Source organism: Mytilus galloprovincialis, chromosome 8, assembly GCF_965363235.1.
Source record: "Mytilus galloprovincialis chromosome 8, xbMytGall1.hap1.1, whole genome shotgun sequence".
In the NCBI taxonomy this organism is placed as follows: domain Eukaryota; kingdom Metazoa; phylum Mollusca; class Bivalvia; order Mytilida; family Mytilidae; genus Mytilus; species Mytilus galloprovincialis.
The window spans coordinates 3,280,036-3,297,849 of record NC_134845.1 but is presented as its reverse complement, the minus strand read 5'-3'; the positions used below and the strand labels follow the sequence as shown (position 1 = coordinate 3,297,849).

General features: G+C 33.1%; 1 protein-coding gene across 2 annotated transcripts in view; it reads left to right on the top strand.

The window, feature by feature from the left end:
- The first annotated feature begins 3,985 nt into the window (after positions 1–3,985).
- Positions 3,986–17,814, top strand: part of LOC143084886 (large neutral amino acids transporter small subunit 1-like) — a 34,363-nt gene continuing 20,534 nt past the window's right edge. The window contains exon 1 of one of the 2 annotated variants that reach the window (XM_076260943.1): positions 3,986–4,703. In XM_076260943.1, the coding sequence (XP_076117058.1) occupies positions 4,241–4,703 (463 nt within the window). In that variant the 5' untranslated portion in view covers positions 3,986–4,240. Of the gene's footprint in view, positions 4,704–11,963; positions 12,468–17,814 lie in introns of those variants that run through there. The other variant, XM_076260942.1, reaches the window with a different exon arrangement.

Genomic DNA, 17,814 nt, shown 5'->3' with positions numbered 1-17,814 from the left:
TACAAAGATTGAAGAAATTACCAGGGACTGGAACAAACTGTCCCGAATACCCCGACATCAAAAGCATAGATATTTAAGTCTCAAGTGACCAACATTTCTAACTAAACAATTCAACAATATTTTTTGTAACCAATGTGGGGTACTTCAACTCAAGAAAAGAATAATAAGAAAGAATCTATATTGAGGCATTGCATGAGTCTTAATAATATTCTAGGCGAGGTTCCGGGTGCATTAAGAAAAAATAGAAGAACAGAGGATCATAGTTTTACTCTACAAGGTATTTGTTCTATTCGAAATGCTAAAAAGTTTAAAACATTTGCCTTTCTAGACCTATCAAAAGCTTTCGACAGAGTCTGGCGTGATGGCCTTTTTTTAACTTATTTTGGAAAATCAACATTCAAGATAAGTGTTGGAAACTGCTCAAATCACTTTACAGTAATGTATCAAACAAAGTGTTGTTTGGTGATTGTGAAACGGGTTTCTTTGATCAAGAATTGGCTTAACACAAGGTTGTGTCTCGTCTCCAGTTCTTTTCTCTGTTCTAATGAATAACCTCGTAAGTATGCTCGAAGCCAGCAATTTTGGTGCCGAACTATCCTCACAACTAGTGAATTGCCTTTTATTTTCTGATGATGTAGTCCTTATCGGGAAGTCCGTGGCGGAACTACACCGTCTGCTTTATATAACAGCTACTTTTGCCTCATAGTGGAATCTAAAATTTAACCAAAAAAATCTATGCAAGGTTATGATAATAGGCAAGTATTTAGATAAAGATAAGAAATGGCAATTAGGTAATCTGCTCCATGAAACCAATGAACACAAATATCTCGGAGTTTATTTTACCCGTTCGTTGACTTTTGCATACCATATAAATTGTTACTTAAAAAATAAATTCGAGTGCAAGCTCAATTATATGACTTAAATGGTAATGAGCGCGGATCTTTCAATCGTATATCCTTTGGAGATGCCCTCTGGCACTCGGTAATACGGCCATGTATCTCACATGGTTGTGCTGTATGGCTGTCGTCGTCAGCTTCAAGCAAACAAATTCTTGAAACTTTGCAACATAAATCGGCGAAATTTATTTTCAGTACTGATATGAATATGCCTAAATCGGCTCTGTTCGTAGATTTTGGTTGGGAACCAATAAATGATTTCCTCGATAGACAAAGGTGTCTTATTTTGCTAGAACTCATGACCTAGATAAGAATAGATTATTTCGAATCATATTTGATGAGCTAAAGGGCTTAACGCTACATCGGGGATGGGGACATCCCCATGCAGTATATCGAAAATGTGTTCAATACTGTTGGTCTTCATAATGTTTACAATTCAAATGTTAACCTGAATATTTTCAAACCGTTTTTCGAAAAGTTTTTTCGTGTAAGAGATGGATGATTTAAAGTTGTAAGAAATAAGACTTGGTCTAAATACGTTATCCAGATTTAACCGGGCGCCCTGGTAGACCAATCAAATTAAAAACCGATCTCTCATTGCTCCCGTTTTCTGATATGTCGCGTAAAATATTTTATTCATTAGCAAGTCCGATATTGCTGTATTGTAGTGAGATTTGGTGTTTTTGATAATTCGGGAGACAATTCCATTTTGGAAAAATTCCATATGAAATTAATAAAAGAATTTCTAGGTGTTCATTGCAAAGCAATAAATGCTGCTTGTAGAGCCGAACTTGGCAGGCTACCGTTGTGGGGAAAAAATCTGATTTTCTTGTATTCAGTTTTTTGAACATATTTTTAGGTCTGAAAACACACCTGTATCCAGAATTTTTCTGGCAACTGAAAAAAAAGAACCCCTGGACAAAGAAACTTTATTCTATTTTAAACAATCTAGGATTTTCAAACTTAGCTGAGGGGGGGGGGGGCTTAAAATTTTATCAACAATTTCATAATTCAAATCAGCGTAGTTCTTATGGTGATATTCTAAGTAATAAATTAGAAAAGTCATGCTTGTGTAAAATCAGATTGAGTGTACACAATCTTGCTATTGAAAAAGGGCGACATTAAACGGTTTACCCACCGATGAACGAGTTTGTAAGGTATGTAAATCGGGTGAGGTAGAAGATGAAAATCACTTTTTACTGAAATGTGGAAAATTTTATAACTACAGAATAAACTTTAAAACTATTACTAGTATATTAAATATACTTCCTACATGTTGTAGTGAAAATCAGCTGCATTAATCGCAATTCTTTAAAAGTCCTGAAAGTGACAAGTTTTTATATCTCAGTATAATACTAAAACTACGAGGTCCAATTTGTCAGCCGTCATCACGTAAAAACGACGAATCAAAGAATTCAACTTTATATATAACTAATATAGTACAAAGGTGTAGATTAAAAATTACACCACTCCAGGCCCGTTTGTTTTCCACGTAATTAATATTGTCAATAATAAAGAAGTTCCGGGTCGAGTCCAATACCGATACCAATAGTATATTCACCTGTTACCTATTACCTTATCTGTACGTTCCGCATCTGACAGGCGCACCACCAAACGGTGTATTCAGGATTAAAAGAGGGACGAAAGATACCAATATGCTATATACACGGGTCATAATCACATGATTGATACTACTAAATTGTAGTATTTTAATCAGTAAGACTTTCTAAGATAACAATACGAATACTAAACATCTGGACTAAAAATAAGGCGTATAGGTACAGTTTTCAATTTGTTAGCGGGCATGACGTAAAACAGCGAATCAAAGAATTCAACTTTATTTATAACTAATATAGGACAATGCTGTTGATTAAAAAATACTCCATTCCAAAAATTTGTTAGCGGGCATGACGTAAAACAGTGAATCAAAGAATTCAACTTTATTTATAACTAATATAGGACAATGCTGTTGATTAAAAAATACTCCATTCCAGGACCTTTTGTTTTCCAAATAATTAATATTACCAATAATTGATAAGTTCCAGTTCGACGGGTTCAAACAGAAAGATTTGAAAACAGAGAAAACTGTGTATCTTATAATCGGCATGACTTTATCAGATTACAATACTAATACTAAAATAATGCTTGCGCAAAGTTATATACTTTAATTCAGTCACGGACCCGCGATATCACGGGTGTGTTCTAGTATACATAAAAAGTAAAAACACAAAAATACTGAACTCCGAATAAAATTCAAAAAGGAAAATCAAAAATCAAAAGGCAAAATCAAAAGTCCAAGCACATCAAACGAATGGATAACAACTGTCATATTCCTGACTTGGTACAGGCATTTTCTAATGTAGAAAATGGTGGATTAATTTGAACCTGGTTTTATAGCTAGCTAAACCTCTCACTTGTATGACAGTCGCATCAAATTCCATTACATTGTCAACGATGCATAAATGTCTGGTATATAGAAATAAGAATTTAGCTTCTTAATTATAATATATTTAATTATGCTGTATTCATTGTTTCAATGCACTGAAATATGGGCCTTTGCCAATTATTGTAATTGTGTTTGTGCCAATAAAATACTTTGTTGTATTTGTATTTCGTATATAGTCACATAAACCATTGTTTAGTGTTCATTGACCATGCGCTAGAATCAGCATCACATCCATAAAACACATTGAAACAATTGTATAAAGTATGAGTGTTTTTCATTATGTTTTATGAAAGCACACATTTCGTACAAGAGTATCTTCCTTTTCATTACTCATTAACCAAATTAAGGATTTGTATAATAAATATATACAAATCCTTGACCAAATTAATAAACTAGAAATTTCGTTTTTACTATTCATCCATTTATATATATAGATCGAATATTTGTTCTCAGAATGAAGGTAGATAGTTTCCTAAGAATTTTAGTAACAAAAATTTAAATGCGCGTAACTAGTCTAGCTACAGAGCAGAGCTATGGTCGATCAAAATGATGTATTGCATCATCACAACGTACGGAAACTTTCCTTAGTTTGTCCGCGTTTGTTCAGTAGCTTATTTTGTAATAGAGCGAACGAAGAAAAGCTCAGTAGAACAAGAAACTAGCTTGATTTATATTTCCAGTTGAAAGCAGTTCACAACGTGGGGAGATTAGCGGGAAAAGAAACAGATTTTGTAAGAAAAAAAGTGAAAACAAATATATAATTCAGACTTATTTTATGTTATATTTGTTAAAAAAATTCTTATACAATTGAAGAGAGAAAAAGGAGGGAGAAATACTCAATTAAATTTAACAGGAATCAACTTTCTTGTTTGTAAACAAAACACACAACGATCCAAACATGACCGTTACCAGTAAAATTCTTAAAGAAGGCGATGAGGATCCGGAGGTTAAAATAGAACTCAAAAAGGAAATAACACTTCTTAATGGAGTGGCTATAATAGTAGGCATCATCATAGGATCCGGAATCTTTGTATCTCCTGTTGGAATACTCAAAGAAGTTGATTCTATAGGACTTTCATTTGTTATGTGGATTGTGTGTGGACTTTATAATGCTCTTTGTGCTGTATGTTATGCAGAATTAGGCACAACTATACCAGAATCAGGTGGAGAATACATTTACATTTATAGAGCATTTGGAGAGGTACCAGCATTTTGTTGTTTATGGATTAATTTTATCCTGATTTGTCCAGTTGGAATAGCAGCATCAGCTCTGATATTTTCTATGTACATACTACAACCACTTTTCCCTGATTGTAACATCCCTGATAACGGGTTAGCTCTTCTTGCTACATCAATTTTCAGTAAGTATTATTACAGTAAAGTTGCAGTAAACCTACTAATTTTTCAAGAGTGATTACTATGATGAATCCATGATATCTCGGCCTGTAACAAAATCGGACTAACAAACTCGGCCTCTAAGATAAGATAAGATAAGAAAACTTTATTTTGATTCGGCATAGATACAAATAAGCAACACAAGCTCTAAGGAGCTTTTGACCGAATATAAAAACATATAAATCAGTGATCGGGAAGGACCTGCGCCCTGCGCCTATAGCGCATATTGACAAGAAATGGTGCATACAGTGATAAATGTAAGCGCCCACGTGGCGCACAATATTTTTCACTTCGTTTCGAAATGTTTAGATATAGTCAAATGAATTTCCGATCGTGTTCCGTGCCGCAATGTGTGTGTTCACAACTGTGTAATGTTCCTCCAATAATAGTAACCCCAATAATTCAGTCGTTATATTCCGCTGATCTACGAAGGCTACATTAACGCCTGAACGTCTTCCTCAATAAAGACCGTCAACCGGAAAATTCACACCGCTATGCAATATTAAGTTGGCAGCCAAAGAAGGAGGAGTTCCAGATGTTAATTGATGTTAAATGATGTAAACTGATGTTAATTGATGTTAATTAATTATTATCGGATTTGTGTTAATTGAATACACGTGTTTGGTAAGACAACTACAAGACAGTTGCGCAGACTCATTATCCTGATCGCAGCCGATTGGCTCTCTCTCTCTCAGAGAGCAGGCGACGCGGCCAATGATCATAAGGAGTTCAAGCCCTCGTGTGGGAGAAAATCGGACACGGAAAAGGCTTGAATTATTCGAGTTACAATAATAGGAGCACCTATATATATTTTTGGGACGTCTCGGGTGTTTCCCTATCATAATAGAACCATGCGATTTAACGTCTCAGTGTTTTCCTATTGTAATAATAGAACCTTGCGGGTCTAACTGATAACCAGAAAAACGTAATTAACCATCATTCATGATATATTTGTTTATAAACAACTTTAAATTTGTGAAATTTGGCTAGTACAGACGAGATTTAACTCTAATAATAATCTCATTTAATGTAGTTTAGCTTGCTATTATTTTGATTGAAGAACCCCAAGACTTTTTAGGAATATAGTTTTTGTGTCCTAACTGTCCTTGTCATTTTTTGGTCTTTGGCTCGTTTTCACATTTTGTAAACATGACTTCAGCGATTTGTTGTTATGTTCTTCAATGTATGAATTAATGGTACTCTATACTGTTATTCTTGTCACCGTGATGAAGTTATAATAATACAAGAAGTGCAGAGGAAATGCCAGAAATGTCCTCTGATACGGAACGTTTAGTATGGTATCGACGAAGACCCAAATTTAATGTACAAAAAAACATGAACATGAACAAGGCAACAGTACCAGTTTAAACATTGTAAATAAAGGTTGACTTAAATATTGTTGGGGTTGGAAGAAGTTATTGTATATTCATTGAAATTGAAATTATAAAATCACAGGAACAATATCCATGATTTTATTTAAAATCATAAAGGTAAGTATCAACACCTCTTTGCCAAAATATACTGATAATTTTTTTTTACAGAAGTCAATTAAAATGGCCCACTCATTTGACAACATGGCCCATTATTTTTTAAAATGGCCCATTGAATTTATTTTTGAGGGGCCCTGGGCCCATAGTAAAAAAAACCTTCCAGATCACTGATAAATAACATAAAAACAGTGCATTTTGACATATAAAAACAACCTGTAATACGAAGTTGAAATCTCACATATACATAGCATGTAATAAAAATATGCAACAAATTCGAATGAAGTAAAAACATGCTTGACCAGAGCAACCAAAAGCACAAACATAATAAACAGCTCAAGAATTATCTGCAAGCAGAACAGCGACATTCCAAACCGTTGCAAAAATACAATATTCTGACTATACATTTGTAACAAACTCGGACTACTAGAAGAATATAAGTGTTTTCTTTATTGGAAATTAATGATCAAAACTTAATTTGAAATCAATTATATATTCTGACTGTATTTTATCTTTTATTAATTAATAATTGCTATAACAACACATATTGTATTTTGTTTGAATATTTTTTTATCACATGTTGGCATATAATTGCCCAACTGGCACATGTCGAAATGTACTGTTGACACTTATTTTATCACCCAAGTGAGAACAATATGACCTGTAATTACATGAAATTGTAATTAACTAAACATCCAATATCCAGTATTTCCACAGAAACAGCTTGTGTATAATTGATGTTTTGAATGATATAGACAAAAGAACACTGAGAATTTTGGGGTGGCATTAGAAATTATACAAAAAAAAAAGGAAAATAACTTGCCAAAGAATGGGAGATTCATTATAAAAATTTGCTTGCTTCAAGTGAAGATGATAAAAATGATACAAAACAAATTATAAATATGGAGAACGAAGACCATAACTTTGCAAATACATCCCTTAATGTCCCCAATATATATATAAGTCTGAAAATTACACCAAACAGTGTTAGAGTTAGATTTTCTGCTGACAAATTTTTGTCCGTCCCTCTGCGGGATTTGAACTCACACCTTTGATACACTACAGCACCAATCGCTTAGCGTCATGTCTACTGCTCTAGACCACTCGACCACATCTGCTATGTTAGAATATAACTTCAATAGTCGTAGTGTTACCTTGTCACGGAAGGCTAATCTAGAGATAGACATGAGACACATGTTTTAAGCGTGTGCAGATGTTATATTGTTATTGCCCTTTTCTTTTGAAAAATTTGACGCCATGTGCCCTTTAGTGTTATCTGGATCGAAATCGGTTTTTCGCTGATCGAAGGGCGACAAGCATTGACTAAAGTTGGTTGCATGTTATTTCATGAAGACAACATGTATCTCTTCCGCGAGACTCTAGAGCGTACATTAAATCATTCTTAATTTCAGCAAAATCAGTGTGTTACTTCATTAGAACGTGATGAAAGTTGCCTGAAGTAAACTTGTAATCCATTTATTGCATTAACCCTTTCAACGCTACAATGTACACAAAAAATTAGAAAAATGGGTGCTGCTGCTGCATTTGTTTTGTGTTCATTCATTAGAACAGTATATTCTTTTTCAGACTGCTGTATCTTTTTTATTATATGAGATACAGAGAAAGTTATTGCATGAAAAATGCTCAGGAGAGCATGAACTGTAATGTTAGGCAATTATTTTAATGAAATTTTTATTCAGGTAATTAACAGGTAAAAGGTGTAATTTATTACATTTGTATTGAATTTTGAATACAAACTACTTTTAGCATGTTTAGTCTTCATTTATTTTGTTGTTTTATCTGCCATATAATAAAGAAGACACCAGTTGCTCGATTCCGTAGCGTATTGCACCATACACAATGTTTTACGTAATCGTGGCACAAATAAATGGCTCCGTCCTAAAAAATTTCAGTCAACCTCCGTTTTCCCCCTTTTTCTACGTCTCGTAATGATCGATCAAATCATATTTCCCACATGAATTAAATGTAATAAACACATTGAGATAACAAGAAACCTTTTAACTAATTAACTAAACATTCATGAATGGCACAGCTGACGGACATTGGTTAGATCAGGCCAGAAAAAATATAGTCTTGTTTCCTGCCTCCCGACCGACCCTAAAGTTTTTTTTGACAAAATAAAATTATTTTTAAAAGAAAAAATCAATTTCATCACAGTAGTCCGACGGGCTAGTCAAAATTTTGTTTAAAGCTAGGAATTTCACAAAATTTTGATTTTCAACAAATCTCAGATTTTTTCATGAACTTTGCTGTCTTTATTGTACAGTTTAGGCCACACTTAAAATTATTTTGGTTTGCCCAACCCTACCCAAAGGTTGAGACAGTGGGTAGGTAAGTAGGCATTTTCTCTTTTTTTTTCATAAAAAGAAATTGAAGTATCAGATGTTTATTAGTCTTCATGCCTATTTGATTAAAAAAAACTTCTTCAAATCAGGACAATAAAAGAATTTGAGTAGGCAGCTTTTTTCTGGGAAGGTAGCATTTGGGCGAACAAACCTATTATTTATTATGGCCTTATTCAAACTTTATATCAAAATTATAACATGAAAACGAAATTATTATGCAACAGAAGTTTATACCTGAAAAAATGAAGAGAAATAAAAAATAGAATAAAATTATTTACCTACCTACCTACCCTATTTTTTCTGACTTGTAGCAGGAAACAAGACTATATTTTTTTTGGCCTCAACTTGATTAATGTATATATTTCCATGTATATGCATTGTTTCAATTTATTTATTAAAGTTGCTTAACTCTGGGACTATTATACTAATATCATTATATTATGTACCAGCTAAACTTTGTTAAATTTATATATCTTTTTAATGAGAAACACTGAAAATGTGTATCTTACTAGTTTATTTATGTGCCCTTTTTGGTAAAGTCGATGCACAAAGTGCCCTTTTGGTAAAAAAATTTACCATGCCCTTATTTAGCTCTACATAGATAAAACACTAAGGTACAGCATGTACATTACTGAGAGAAACTTAAATACAATGAATAAAAATGTTTTTTTCAAAGATGGACATAATTTGCCTAAATTTGGTGCAAGTCAGTAAGACAATCAAAGGAAAGAAGTTCATTGGCTCTCTGTAAAAATAATTTATCAGTGACTGCTGTGGAGAGTAAACTTGGAATTGATAGTAGATAGCAAATGCAAATTATTTGTAATACATGTATATACATTGTATATGTTCTAATGATACAGAAGAATGCGAAAATAATTGAAAATAATTAATAGAAAACGAAAAAATAACAGATTTTGGAAAAAAGGGGAAGGGCAAAAAAAAAAAATTGTCCTACATGTATCCCCAAGTACCTATGGTATTGACAATTATGAAATATTTTGGTGCAAAATAATTTGGTTTGTTGGCAAATGAAAGATTTATTTAGTGCAAATGTAAAGTACCAAATCATAAATGTACATTTACATGCCTACAATGTTATATATATATGACTGACTCAGACGTACTTATATATGAGCCAGTCCATGCGAAAAGGTACAAAAAGTCCTTTTGGTAAACTTTACAGGACACGTTATCAAAGTTTGTTATAGTATTTTTGAAAAACGATTTTATCCGAAAAAAAATTACATTAATGTAAACATTCATAAGATTGTCAATTCTATCCCGAATTTGTCAACTAAAACCGAAAAAGACGTAGAAATATCTGAATTTTTGGTATTTGAGCAAGTGTAAAATCATTTGTTCCCCGGACTAATGCTATACCGACCAGAAACTACAAAAAATTATGACACTACAGAGACAAAAGTCAATAATTTCCGTCAGTTCTACAGGTTTAAAGAAAGAAAGACAACATTAAAACATGAGGGAAAATGCAAAAACTATGACATCTTGTGTTTTAGAAATTGAAATTTAAGTTAAGTTAAGTTATTTAATATTATATAAATCAACCTAGTTAAGTTAAGTTATTTAATATTATATAAATCAACCTTAGTTGCACGGGATTCGAACCGTTGCCTTGTTTGATTGCATTGATATCCGCATCGTAAGCGAGAGCCTTATCCCCACTGCTACCAGGTTTAACGTTATCAATTGGCAAATCAAGCCATTTAAACTGTACTTTGAAAATGATTGAAATATATGAAATAATTCACTAAAAATCTTGATAAAACTAGGGGGGGGGGGTCTCAACACTCGCAGGTGCGTGAAGCTCACAGCTTGATGATATGAGGGAAAGTAAATGTGTTTTATAAATCACAAGTCTACTACCAATAATTATGCACACTTTTTAGAATTTCGTAAATTTTTCGTTTTTGTACCTTTTCGCATGGACTGGCTCATATATATATATATATATATATATATATACAACTCGTCTGAACATCAACCCAACAATGTTAGATCTGTAAATTTGCTTTCGCAAATTTTTGGTTCTTCCCTCGCCGGGATTCGAACCCATGCTACTGTGATATAGTGACACCAAATTGCCTGCACTGCAGCCGTCCCGCTAGACCACACAACCACCTGGGCTCTCAAAAAAAGAGCTTTCGCTGGCAGTGTGTTACCTTTCCTCGTCAGTTTTAATCTAGCGGCGTACTACAGTACATGATATATAAGGCATGAAGATGTTATTGTTACAGATCAGCTAACTTATCTATAGTAAAGGATCCTACAAATTAATGTAATATACAGTCACAGAAAATAATTATATTTATAAGTACGTCTGAGTCAGTGACAACTCTACAACAGATGTATCCATCGGATCGCCATCAATGATGGTGATACATGGCTGTGTACATAATGTATATATACAACTCGTCTAAACATCAACCCAACAATGTTAGATCTGTAAATTTGCTTTCGCAAATATATATATATATATATATACATGTACATGGACAAACATGACAAATGAACATGTCTACAATTGCTTTATACATATATAAACATTGTACATTATAATATTTTCTGATACAAAAAAAAAAATTATGATACATAAAGGTACGATTGTACATGTACAATATACAATCTGTAATAATTTGAAGAAGTTCTTCACATGTACATGTTGAATTAAAGTTGAAAGTAAGAATTTTTTCATTGTTAATTTGTTTGTCCACCATCTTTTTACCGGTAGACAGTACTGTATCGTGTGTGTGTGTGTGTGTAAACATGTACATATATATATATATATATATATATATATCAAAATACCACTTCTTATATTTGTGTGCATATCTTCATGATCTTATTGTTTAAAGTGCATGAATTTGATAGAGGACAATTGCAAAGATCTATATACTGAAATTGCCATGCAGTTAAAACCATCATGGTTCAGCTGTTTCTAAGTTTGGGATGTTTCTGTATCATTGATCTCTTTGTCATATTTATAGTTCAGGAAACAAATTTAACTTTATTTGGGATAAGTTTAATTAGGTGACAATAACATAATATAATCAGCATGGTCATCAGTAATAAATAATGTATGCACCATATATCTTTGATACATCCTCAAATACAATGAAGTAACTTATAATTGGCCATTCTTATGATAGTAAGGTGGCTTTTAATGGTATCAATTCTATAAACTTTGGAGTTCTTAAAGTATTTGTTTTCTATGTCTATTTGGTACAAACATACAGCTGTAGCTCGTTAGTGATTTTGAGCCAGTCAATAGTATTTATATTTGTTGTCTGATGACAAAATTGGATTATGTAAAAAAAAAAATTTTCTTTTTACTGAACATTAAGGAATATATACTGTGACATAAAAGCAAACATGACAACATCAAATTCAATAGAAAAAGTTAAAGGTGGTATGGAGGATGAGAAATTGAAAGTTGTCATCGAAAAAGTTGAACTTGGTAGAAATTTAAAGCTTATCCATGGTGTAGCGATTCTAATTGGAGTCATTATTGGCTCGGGCATATTTGTGTCTCCTGTAGGAATACTCAAAGAGACGAAGTCCGTTGGATTTTCCTTTGTTATGTGGGTTATCTGTGGACTGTACAATTGCCTCTGTGCACTGTGTTTTGCTGAATTGGGGACAACATTCCCACAATCTGGAGGAGAGTATATCTACATACATAGAGCATTCGGAGATGGTGTCGCATTTGTTAGTTTATGGATCAGTTTTATATTAATTTGTCCAGTGGCTATAGCGGCATGTTCACTGATATTCTCTGTGTACATCTTACAACCTTACTTCCCAAACTGTAAAGTTCCAGACCTAGGAGTCAACTTACTTGCAGCCTCTGTCTTTAGTAAGCTATTTATATTGGGAACTTGGAGGCATAACCTTAAAGCTTCATTTTGTAGCTATCAATCTTTATTAATGGTTTTGCAGATCTAAACATGATTAAACTAAGGCCATGTTCACACTGCCCATGTGAAGCATGTTTTGTGTTTCACACTGCCCATGTGAAACATGTTTTGTGTTTCACACTGCCCATGTGAAACATGTTTTGAGTTTCACACTGCCCATGTGAAGCATGTTTTGTGTTTCACACTACCCATGTGAAGCATGTTTTGTGTTTCACACTGCCCATGTGAAACATGTTTTGAATTTCACACTGCCCATGTAAAGCATGTTTTGTGTTTCACACTGCCTGTGTGAAACATGTTTTGAATTTCACACTGCCCATGTGAAGCATGTTTTGTGTTTCACACTGCCCATGTGAAGCATGTTATTTTATTCACACTGCCCATGTGAAATATGTTTTGTGTTCACACGTTGTTTTGTTAACATCTTTGAAATAAAAACTAATCAATTGTTTTAACATGTACTGAATTCTATATTTAAAAGTTATATAACAATTTAATAGCTTCGATTGTTTATGAGCCATTTAAGGGGAGATAACTCTTTTAGTAAAAAAATATACTGGAAGAATAGGGAAAATTTTTATTTTTACTTGTGCCACACCAATTTAATTCCTTGTTCGACGGACCCCCCCGCACCTATTTTTTTCAAAACAGATTTTTTAAAATTTTTATTATATTCCCGCATCCGGATATGTAATCATTTCCATTTCCCGCACTGTGTTTTTTGTAAATATTATAAAAAGATCTCAACATTTGTTTTTAAAATCACAGTATAACCTTTATATAACGATTTTAAACCTATAAGCACTGTAAATATCTGTGAGAATATGCATGAAACCAATTTTTATTCCAAGTAGGAGTGCTCTGAAATAAATATATAACAGCGGAAATACCTGTACAGAACAAAACATTAGTTTCTTTTCCCCTGACTTATATTCCCTATCAAAAAATGTTCGTTGTTAAAATAAAGTGCAAAGAACTTCTGTAGGATTTGCCTTCAACTGCAATTATAATGTATGCTGATGGTCATACCCGCTGCAGGTTTGTTCACCTGTCCTGATTTGATTCAGGGACCTGTCGTTCAACAGTTATCGTTTGTTGATGTGGTTCATTGGTATTTTCCCGTTTGGAAAATTAGATCGTTGGTTTTCCTGTTCGAATTGTGTACAATACTAAGTTGTGGTCCCTTATAGCTTGCTGTTTGGTCTGGATCAAAGCTGTGTAAAAGACCGTACTTTGACCTATGTTTGTTATTATCATGTTATCCCTCAGACAAGGGCCTTGAAGGGGTCATTTTACCATATTTACTGTTGTAGAAAAGAAAATAGAAATACTAAGGATTTGTATAGTGCTACTATACAAAACCTTTGAAAACTTAGAATTTTTTACTCAAAAAAAAGGAGAAATACATTGTATTTTAAACAACTTTTCTAAAAGAGGGGTCCACTTATTTTGAATAATATCAAACTGTTAAAGTAAATGTTAAAGTCCAGGAATATTACAAAATTCTTGGACATGCTTTGAGAATTTAATACCATATGGTTAGTATAGTTCTTTGGGAAAATATTAGCGCTTTTGTACTAAAAGTGTTTTTACAAAAAAAAATATATTATAACTTATATTGACCTCTCATAAAAGGGATATTCATAACATTAAGGGGTTGTTCTGAACCTCATTATGACTTGGATGGAGAATTGTCTCATTGTCAGTCACACATACATAGACCAGATTTAATTATTCAATTATTTCTTGTTGAACAGGGAAAAAATACTGCATAAATTAAAGAAATGTCAAGGTACAAGTGATAAATCAAGTTTTCATATAGTCAAAACCTACTATTTTATGTTTACAAAAAAAAATTTAATCGCTCGCCTTTACTTTTTAAGCTTCGCCTCAAAAATTTGCAAATTAAATATTTTTTTATTAAAATTTTCAAATCGCTCGCTCGCCCAAATTTTTGGAGTCCAAAAATCTGTAGAACAAGAAATTGAATTGGTGTGGCCTTGTAGCAAGAAAACAAATTTGGTGAAACCATTTTGTCTCTTTATTTTCTTAAAACATATTATAAAACCTATCTTTTCACAATTTATTTCAAAACTCTTTATCTCATAGAATATTTTTTATTCACACAAATGTTTTTTTTTCATGAACAATCTAACCAAATTTGGGCAATTTCAATGACTCATAGCTTGAAAAATAGCACGGTGTCCCATACTTTTTATTATATTTTTGAAAAAAAGCATATTAAAATCTTCATTTTGGCAAATTATACGAAAATTCTGTTTCAAAAAGTATATACTTATAATCTACCTTAATCAGATAAGCAATTGACCCATGCCAAGTTGCCCAGTATTATTAAATGTATTTGGAGTCTTAATTGAAAATAGCTGTATTAATTTTCCATACATTGAGAACATTTTTTCCATGTCAGAAGACTATTATAGTCTGGGACTCTTGTGTTGCTATAAATCTGACATGGGACTATCATGTGACCATTGTTAAGTCTATTCTAATTTACATGTCAGACAATGATTTGGGTATGTATTTCAATTGTTTCACTATTCCTTACTGGGCGTATCATTTGCTCAGTAAATTATAAAGTTCAAAAGACAACAGCTTTTTTATGGTAGATGTACATGTTAAAATAGAAATTTATGAGTATTTTCTCAATAAACTTTATAAAATTTAAAAATAACAGTCTGGTATACTTGTCAAGGGTGCTCATTGGGAGAGGAATTCTACCCATTGTTATTGACCATGTAGTATCAATTACTTCTATGATTCCCTTTTTAGCTCACCTGGCCCGAAGGGCCAAGTGAGCTATTCCCATCACTTTGCGTCCGGCGTCCGTCGTCGTCGTCGTCGTCCGTCGTCGTCCGTCGTCGTTAACTTTTACAAAAATCTTCTCCTCTGAAACTACTGGGCCAAACCAAACCAAACTTGGCCACAATCATCATTGGGGTATCTAGTTTAAAAAATGTGTGGCGTGACCCGGTCAACCAACCAAGATGGCCGCCACGGCTAAAAATAGAACATAGGGGTAAAATGCAGTTTTTGGCTTATAACTCAAAAACCAAAGCATTTAGAGCAAATCTGACATGGGGTAAAAATGTTTATCAGGTCAAGATCTATCTGCTCTGAAATTTTCAGATGAATCGGTCAATCGGTTGTTGGGTTGCTGCCCCTGAATTGGTAATTTTGAGGAAATTTTGCTGTTTTTGGTTATTATCTTGAATATTATTAAAGATAGAGATAAATTGTAAACAGCAATAATGTTCAGCAAAGTAAGATCTACAAATAAGTCAACATGACCAAAATGGTCAGTTGACCCGTTTAGGAGTTATTGCCCTTTATAGTCAATTTTTAACCATTTTTCGTTAATTAAAGTAATCTTTTACAAAAATCTTCTCCTCTGAAACTACTTGGCCAAATTAATCCAAACTTGGCCACAATCATCTTTGGGGTATCTAGTTTAAAAAATGTGTGGCGTGACCTGGTCAACCAACCAAGATGGCCGCCACGGCTAAAAATAGAACAAAGGGGTAAAATGCAGTTTTTGGCTTATAACTCAAAAACCAAAGCATTTTGAGGAAATCTGACATGGGATAAAAATGTTTATTAGGTCAAGATCTATCTGCCCTGAATTTTTCAGATGAATCGGTCAATCGGTTGTTGGGTTGCTGCCCCTGAATTGGTAATTTTGAGGAAATTTTGCTGTTTTTGGTTATTATCTTGAATATTATTATAGATAGAGATAAACTGTAAACACCAATAATGTTCAGCAAAGTAAGATCTACAAATAAGTCAACATGACCAAAATGGTCAGTTGACCCGTTTAGGAGTTATTGCCCTTTATAGTCAATTTTTAACCATTTTTCGTAAATTAAAGTAATCTTTTACAAAAATCTTCTCCTCTGAAACTACTGGGCCAAATTAATCCAAACTTGGCCACAATCATCTTTGGGGTATCTAGTTTAAAAAATGTGTGGCGTGACCTGGTCAACCAACCAAGATGGCCACCACCGCTAAAAATAGAACATAGGGGTAAAATGCAGTTTTTGGCTTATAACTCAAAAACCAAAGCATTTTGAGGAAATCTGACATGGGATAAAAATGTTTATCAGGTCAAGATCTATCTGCCCTGAAATTTTCAGATGAATCGGTCAATCGGTTGTTGGGTTGCTGCCCCTGAATTGGTAATTTTGAGGAAATTTTGCTGTTTTTGGTTATTATCTTAAGCTTGAATATTATTATAGATAGAGATAAATTGTAAACAGCAATAATGTTCAGCAAAGTAAGATCTACAAATAAGTCAACATGACCAAAATGGTCAGTTGACCCGTTTAGGAGTTATTGCCCTTTATAGTCAATCTTTAACCATTTTTCATAAATCTAAGTAATCTTTTACAAAATCTCCACTGAAACTACTAGGCCACAATCATCTTTGGGGTATCTAGTTTGAAAAATGTGTCCGATGACCTGGCCATTCAACCAAGATGGCCGCCATGGCTAAAAATAGAACATAGGGGTAAAATGCAGTTTTTGGCTTATAACTATGAAACCAAAGCATCTAGAGCAAATCTGACAAGAAGTTAAATTGTTAATCAAGTCAATATCTATCTGCCCTGAATTTTTCAGATGAATTGGACAACTGGTTGTTGGGTTGCTGCCCTCCAATTGGTAATTTTTAAATAAATTTTGCCGTTTTTGGTTATCTTGAATACTATTATAGATAGCGATAAACTGTAAACAGCAATAATGTTCAGCAAAGTAAGATCTACAAATAAGTCAACATGACCTAAATGGTCAATTGACCCCTTAAGGAGTTATTGCCCTTTATAGTCAATTTTTCACAATTTTCATTAATTTGGTTAATTTATGTAAATTTTTACCAAATATAGTTCTCTGTTACTAATGGGCAAAGTTCATGATAGATATAATTGTAAGAAGCAAAATCGTTCAGTAAAGTAAGAACTTCAAACACATCACCATCACCAAAATACAATTTTGTCATGAATCCATTTGTGTCCTTTGTTTAATATGCACATAGACCAAGGTGAGCGACACAGGCTCTTTAGAGCCTCTAGTTTAAATTTATGATCAGAGAAACATTATACTTGAAGAGTGAAGAGACCATGGAGTTTGTAATGTTTTTAAGTAGAGTCAGGTTCCCTATGATAAAGATACATTTTTGTACATTTGAGGTTAACAAGCGGTCAAACGAATATGGTCATTCAGTAACTATTTTAATACTTTAACAAATGTAAAAGTATACTCCTTTCAACAGAG